The sequence below is a fragment of the Lathamus discolor genome, chromosome 4 (assembly GCF_037157495.1).
Source record: "Lathamus discolor isolate bLatDis1 chromosome 4, bLatDis1.hap1, whole genome shotgun sequence".
NCBI classification, from domain to species: Eukaryota; Metazoa; Chordata; class Aves; order Psittaciformes; family Psittacidae; genus Lathamus; species Lathamus discolor.
In genome coordinates, this window is record NC_088887.1 from 14624624 (window position 1) to 14631727 (window position 7104).

A 7104-nucleotide genomic window follows, 5' to 3' on the forward strand; every position below is an offset into this window, starting at 1 on the left:
ATCAGTTGGGTGGAGAGAAAAATATGACTTCTCTTGAGTCTGCTCTTCCACAGGTTGACCAAACCTGAGCTCTGTCAGGCTCTCAGATCTCCTGTGCTCCAGCCCCTCTGACCACGTTGGTGGTTTGCCTGTTAATGGTCCCTCTGCTTTTTAGCATATTGAGTGGTTCCCCAAATTTGATTAAAGCCATGGACTCTGGGTAGAAGGTGTATGATGACAGAAGAAAGAAACCATTGAGAACAGAGGAGCCACTCTCCCTGCCAGGGCCTGTAAAACAGCTGTGGATCAACAAACCCTGATGCTTTAAACAAACATTCAGGGGTTCAGAAGTTAATCTGAGCTTCAGTCTAGTACCAGAATATCTCTTGATAGATCTTTTATTTTCTGGTTTGTTTGGAAGGAAATACATAAAGTCTCCCATTTGTTTTTCCATTATTCCTGAATCTGCAATATGACGCAGAACCTCAGAAATCTGCAAAGATGAGTGTTGATTCTGATGTGTTATTAATCAGGATAGCATTTAGTAGAAGTGTTCCTGGAAATCCTGTGTGTGTTCCACAGGATGCCATCCTTTCTTGTAGGTGAACAATTTTGTAATTGTTCTGGGCTTTGAAGAGAAGATATGTGCTGTCATGATCATCAGTGGAGAGCAAAGCCATGGAAAAGCCAGCAGCTGCAGCAGAGCTGTCCTCAGGTCACCACCGACTGGCCCTGCCTTCCCTCCGACCATGACCCCAGTGAAGAATGAACTTTGATGAAACCAGACGAGCTCAGCAGTGACTGGACGACTTTGGCGGTGTCGTCAGCAGGCAACAACCCAACACTACACACGGTCTCTCCTGCCCTGAGAGACTGGTACAAGAGGTGGAGCCTGACATCATGGACTGGAGGGATTCAGCAGCTTTATAGGGATTGATCCGTGGACTAACGAATTACATCTCTCCTTTTGTGTGTGTTTGTGTATATATGTGTGTGTATATACATATATATATATGAGACAAAAAGTGATGGTATATTTTAAACTGTGATATCCGAGTAGGATGTGAATGGTATGGAATAAGGGGTGGATACTGTCCTGGGTCCAGCTGTCACAAGCACAAGCTGGTGGACTTTCTTATCCACTTCATGGAGGAGACGGGCAAGGAGATCAGCGAGATGAAGCTGTGTGTCAACACCAGGGCCCGCATCATGGCAGAAGAATTCCTTAAGAACATGAGGCTCTGGAACGGGGGGAGGCGGATCCCTCACGTTAGGATTTTGGGTGCGGGAGGTGGGGCTCCAAGCCGCTGTGGTTCTAATGCCCAGAGCCCCCCAGTGCAAACTATGGGGACAGCAGTGCCCTTGGGCGCAGGGTGGGAGGACGCCCCGGGGTGCTTGTGCCGCCTGTGCTGGGGAAGTGCCGGGTTTGGGGTGCCCAGAGCACGCTGCGGGGGGCAGCAGCCACCGGGGACGCAGCCGCAGGGCGCTGGGGCACACAGGGCTCACAGCCGCCTCTCTTCTCCTCTTGCCTTTCAGTGCCCCTGGGCCCACGGAACGCCCGGGGGCCAGGGAACGCCTGCGCGGGGCGCAGAACGCGCCGGGCCGTTGGAGCCCCGGGCTCCTCCCGGACCGCCCCGGCAACCGCAAACAGAGCGAGCGGTCCCGACGGTGCGGGCAGGAGCTGTGGGGGGAGGAGCGCGGGGGGCGGCCTAAAAAGGGGGGGATAAATGGGCTTGAACGGGGCGGGGGGACACCAGAGGGGTTTGGGGGAGCCTCGGGATGTGGGGCACGAAATGGTTTGAGGGTTGGGGGTGTCCCCATGTGAGAGGGGTCGGGAAAGGGGCCTGGGAGGTTGGGGAGTGACACGCATGGCACTGGGGGGCTGGTGTTTGTCCCCCTTCGGGCAGTAGGGCCAGCGCAGTGGCCGGGGCTGATGCAGGGGTTGGGGGGTCCATGCGCTGGACCCCACCTCGGTCCCCAAAGGGAGAGGGGATGCGCCTGGTGCCTGGGGGTACAAACTCACACGCAGCTCCCCTCGCCCTCAGGCTATTGCTGGAAGGAGTCACTCTCTCTTTGGCGACTGCCAGACTTGCGAGACTTGCGAATTTCCTGGTGGTGTTGGGGGACCGAGTGGGGTCTTCGGGCCCCGTGAGGAACCCCTGGGGGGTGTAGAGCAGCCGGGACTCCGGCACGAAGCTCTGTGACCCAGTGCACTCTGTGCTGGGCAGACCCGGCTCGGCCAGGCAGAAGCACAAAGGTGGGTGCCTTCCCCCCGTGCCCTGCTGCCCCCCACTGTGTGGGGCCGGGGACACGGGGCCAGCGGCTCTGCCTGGCTTGTCCTTGGCAGCTCCTGCCAGCGCCAAGCAGCAGCCCTCGGTCACCATGGGACTGCTGAAGAAGGCCAGGCAGCACTTGGAAGAGGCCATCAAGGTGGGGCCTGATTACACCCCCCCCCCCCCAGCATGCCAGGGACATGTGCTGATTGCATTTATGGCTGAGCACTCGCATCCCTCCCCAGGAGAAGAAGAACTTCACGGTGCGGGGCCCCTCCCCTGTCATCCGCAATGTGATGCGGGCATGGGGCTGGGTGGAGAAGAAGTTCTCCAACACTGTCAAGGTGGGCCCCCGCTCGGGGCAGCAGCAGGATCCCCGGAAGCTGCTGACCAAGGAGAATGAGGAGGACGGTGGTGATGAGCAGTGGCAGGCAGCACTGGGTGCAGAGCCAGGGCTGGCATCCTGCTGGGTTCAGCCCACAGTGGAGATGCCAGAGGAAGAGGCGGAAGAGGAGGACCTGTGGGATGATGAGGACCATGATGGCATCCATGACATCATGGTTAGTGGAGAAGGCTGGGGCTGGACTCCATAGGACACAGCCTGGGCTGGGTGGTGAGGGTGGAATGGGGACTTCACAGCTCACCGTGGTCCCCTCTCTCCCCGCCAGTCCTCCATGGTGCGAGACCAGACGCCGACCTTCATCTGGACCAGCCAGTGCGAAGATGTCAACTTTCGGCTGCTGCAGGACCACCAGGTGGTGAACCACTTCAGTGGCGTCAGAGCCTTCACCACCAAGGTGAGAGCCTGAAGCTGCTGGGGACGAACAGGGGTGGTGGTGGGTCCAGCACCGACTGCCGCCCTTGTCCACCCACACAGGCGGGGCTGTGCGTCAACCTGCAAAACCAGCCCAGCTTCCACCAAGCCGATCCCACCACCTTCTTCCCACCGTGCTACCACCTGCATGTTAGGGATGAGCGCCAAGCCTTCATCGGTGAGCTGGGGCTGTTGCCCTTCTGCCCCCCTGCCATGTCCCAGGTCCCCCCCTGTCCTGGGCAGGATGGGGTGAGGACGATTCGAATCCTTTGCAGAGGATTTCTGCCTGATGGCAGCTCGCAGCCTGCTCAAACTGGAGAAGGCTCGGGACACATCAGGGGTGATGGAGCGACCTGGCAAGGGGGCAGGTGAGTGTGTGGGGATGGTGAGGAGCTGAGGCTCAGGGCCATGGCTGTGGGCTGAGCCTCTGCTGGTGGCTGTGGCTTGAGACCCTGATGCACCCAAAGCCACGCATCTCACGAGTTGCCAGCAGCCATGTCCCTAAGCCCATGCCACCCCAGCAGGATCAGCACCCCGATCGCACCCTGAGCTGCTGGAGGCCGCCCTGCAGATCTGCAGGGTGCAGCTGGACAGGCTGGAGAACAAGGACATCGACCGGGACTCCCCATTGCTCCACGTGACCGACGCTGACTGGGACTGGATCCTGCGGGAGCACTGCGTGCAGGGCGGGAGGGGTTGGGGGGGCACGCAGCACGGCAGTGCTGGTGCTGAGCCCCCCATGTCACCACCCTGCAGCGAGCAGGTCAGGCTGGCTCCCAGCATACGGCAGTGGAAGCAATGCAGGGCCCTGCTGCTGCAGCTGCAGGCGTGGCTGCTGCAGCTCCACATGGAGAGTGATCGCAACCTTTGGATCATCAAGCCCGGAGCCCAGTCCTGCGGTAGAGGTGAAGCCAAGGGGAAAAGGGGGTTTGGGGAGGTGTTTCACTGGCGCCGTGTGTCTCCCATCACAGGCATCACCTGCTCGGCGCGGCTGGAGGAGGTGCTGGAGCTGGAAGGGAAATGCCTGACGCCCTCGCTGCGACCAGGACAATGGGTGGTGAAGAAGTACGTGGAGCAGTTGCTGACCATCCTGGGCAAGTTCGACCTGCAGCAATGGTTCCTGGTGAGCAACTGGAACCCGCTCACCGTCTGGTTCTACCGGGACAGCTACGTGTGCTTCTGCTCCCAGCCCTTCTCCATGCACTGCCTGCACCAGTGAGTGCCCCCTACCCCGGCGCCGCACACCCGGCACCCCGGCACCCCACTGACCCATCCCTGCTCTCCCCATGCCAGCTCCCAGCATCTCTGCAACGTCGTCATCCAGAAGCAGTGGAGGCTGGCTCGGGGCCAGCACCCCTGCGACCTGATGTGTTCCAGCCAGCAGTTCCAGCTGTACCTGCAGCGAGCAGGACACACGGAGGCCTGGGAGAAGCTCATTGTCGCGAGCATGAAGGAGGCAGTGGTGGCTGCCCCGCGCAGCACCCAGGAGCTGGTGGAGGTGCGCAAGGGCAGCTTCGAGCTGTATGGAGCGGACTTCAGGGGGAATTGCCAGCCCTGGCTGCTGGAGATTAACACAAATCCATCCTTGGAGCCCTGCTCAGCGGTGACCCGACGGCTGTGTGCCGCCGTCCTGCGCGACACACTGCGTGTGGTCCTGGACCACAAGGAGAACCCTGCCTGCTCCACCAGTGCCTTCGACCTCATCTACAAACAGGTGGGTTGGGGGCCTCTGGGGTGGGCACCCTGAGCCCCCACTCCCCACCGGAACATGAGCAGCTTGTGCCCAGGCAGCCAAGAAGCGACCAGCATCCTGGCCTGTCCCAGCACCAGTGTGGCAGCAGGGCCAACGCAGTGACTGTTCTCCGCTTTCCCAACCCACTGATTCCATTTCTCCCTGCAGGCAAAGGTGACTGCGCCTCCTGATGTGGGGCTGGAGCTGCTGGTGGAAGGCTACTCACTAAGGAAGCCCCAGCTGGAAGAGCAACAGCCCCAGGACGAACTCCTCACATTCCTGCCTCTTGTCCGTCCAGTGGTGCCCAAGTCACCTGTGGTACCCAAGCGTCCTGCGGTGCCCAAGTCCCTTAGAGTAGCCAAGTCTCCTGTGGTGTCCAAGTCACCTGTGTTCTCCAAGCAACTTATGAACACCAATCCTTCTGTCGTGCCTAAGTCATCTGTTTTCTCCAAGAAACTTATGGACACGAACCTTCTTGTGATGCCCAAGTCACCTATGGTACCCAAGCCACCTGTGATGCCCAAGTCACCTGATTTCTCCAAGCCACTTACAGACACCAAGCTTCCTGTCGTGCTAAAGTCTCCAGTGGTACCCAAGCCACCTGTGGTCTCCAAGCCACATATGGACACCAAGCTTCCTGCTGTGTCAAAGTCTCCAGAGATGCCCAAGACACCTGTGATTACCAAGCCTCTTGTGGTGCTCAAGCCACCTGTGGTCGACAAGCCACTTATGGGCACCAAGGTTCCTGTTGTGTCAAAGTCTTCAGTGGTGCCCAAGTCACCTGTGGTGCCCAAGTCACCTGTTTTCTCCAAGCCACTTGTGGACACCCAGCCTCCTGTGACACCCAAGCCCCCAGTGGTGCCCAAGTCACCTGTGGTGCCAAGGTGTCCTGTGGTCTACAAGCCACTTATGGACATCAAGTTTCCTGTGAATACCAAGCCTCTTGTGGAGCCCAAGCCGCCTGTGGTCGACAAGCCACTTATGGGCACCAAGCTTCCTGTGATCCTCAAGCCTCTTGTGGTTCCCAGGTCACCTATGGTACCCAGGAGTCCTGTGGTCCACAAGCCACTTATGGGCACCAAGCTTCCTGCTCTGCCAAAGTCTCCAGTGGTGCCCGACCCACCTGTGGCCGACAAGCCACTTATGGGCACCAAGATTCCTGTTGTGCCAAAGTTTCCAGTGGTGCCCAAGTCACCTGTGGTGCCCAAGTCACCTGTTTTCTCCAACCCATTTGTGGACACCCAGCTTCCTGTGACACCCAAGCCTCCAGTGGTACCCAAGCCTCCAGTGGTACCCAAGCCTCCCATGGTACGCAGGCGTCCTGTGGTCTACAAGCCACTTACAGACACCAAGCTTCCTGTTGTGCCAAAGTCTCCAGTGGTGCCCACGTCACCTGTAGTGCCCAAGTCACCTGTTTTCTCCAACCCACTTGTGGACACCCAGCTTCCTGTGACGCCCAAGCCTCCAGTGGTGCCCAAGACTCCCATGGTGCCAAGGAGTCCTGTGGTCTACAAGCCACTTACGGACATCAAGTTTCCTGTGATTACCAAGCCTCTTGTGGAGCCCAAGCCACCTGTGGTCGACAAGCCACTTATGGGCACCAGGCGTCCTGTGGTCCACAAGCCACTTATGGGCACCAAGCTTCCTGCTGTGCCAAAGTCTCCAGTGGTGCCCAACCCACCTGTGGTGCCCAAGTCACCTGATTTCTCCAAGCCACTTACAGACACCAAGCTTCCTGTGATACCCAAGCCTACAGCGGTGCCCAAGCCTCCCGTGGTGCCCAGGAGTCCTGTGGTCTACAAGCCACTTACGGACATCAAGCCTCCTGTGATTACCAAGCCTCTTGTGGAGCCCAAGCCACCTGTGGTTGACAAGCCACTTATGGGCACCAAGGTTCCTGTTGTGCCAAAGCCTCCAGTGGTGCTCAAGTCACCTGTGGTGCTCGAGCCACCTGTTTTCTCCAACCCACTTGTGGACACCAAGCTTCCTGTGACACCCAAGCCCCCAGTGGTGCCCAAGCCACCTGTGGTGCTGAGGCGTCCTGTAGTCTACAAGCCACTTACGGGCAAAATCTCCAGTGATGCATAAGCCACCTGTGGAGCCCAAGCCACCTGTGGTCTCCAAGCCGCTTATGGGCACCAAGCTTCCTGTGATTCCCAAGCCTCCGGCTGTGCCCAAGCCTCCAGTGGTGCCAAAACATCCTGTGGTCTACAAGCCACTTACGGACACCAAGCTTCCTATTGTGGAGGATTGGCTTGTCGAAAAAGGTCAAAAGGTCACGCTCCCATCAACGAGCTGAAACAAGA

General features: G+C 58.7%; 1 protein-coding gene across 1 annotated transcript; it reads left to right on the forward strand.

Moving 5' to 3' along the window:
• Positions 1 to 2361: 2361 nt before the first annotated feature.
• Positions 2362 to 6886, forward strand: LOC136012695 (tubulin monoglycylase TTLL3-like). Its single transcript, XM_065675763.1, has 9 exons — positions 2362 to 2409; positions 2498 to 2812; positions 2921 to 3049; positions 3130 to 3244; positions 3342 to 3434; positions 3591 to 3971; positions 4038 to 4281; positions 4360 to 4780; positions 4967 to 6886. The coding sequence occupies exons 1-9, from the start codon at positions 2362 to 2364 to the stop codon at positions 6884 to 6886; spliced, it is 3666 nt and encodes a 1221-aa protein (XP_065531835.1).
• Positions 6887 to 7104: the final 218 nt, after the last annotated feature.

Coding starts and splice junctions, on each gene's coding strand:
- LOC136012695 (XM_065675763.1), top strand. CDS start 2,362: ATGGGACTGCTGAAGAAGGCCAGGCAGCACTTGGAAGAGGCCATCAAG. Junction 3,050..3,129: donor TCAGAGCCTTCACCACCAAG/GTGAGAGCCTGA, acceptor CCACCCACACAG/GCGGGGCTGTGCGTCAACCT. Junction 4,282..4,359: donor TCCATGCACTGCCTGCACCA/GTGAGTGCCCCC, acceptor TCCCCATGCCAG/CTCCCAGCATCTCTGCAACG.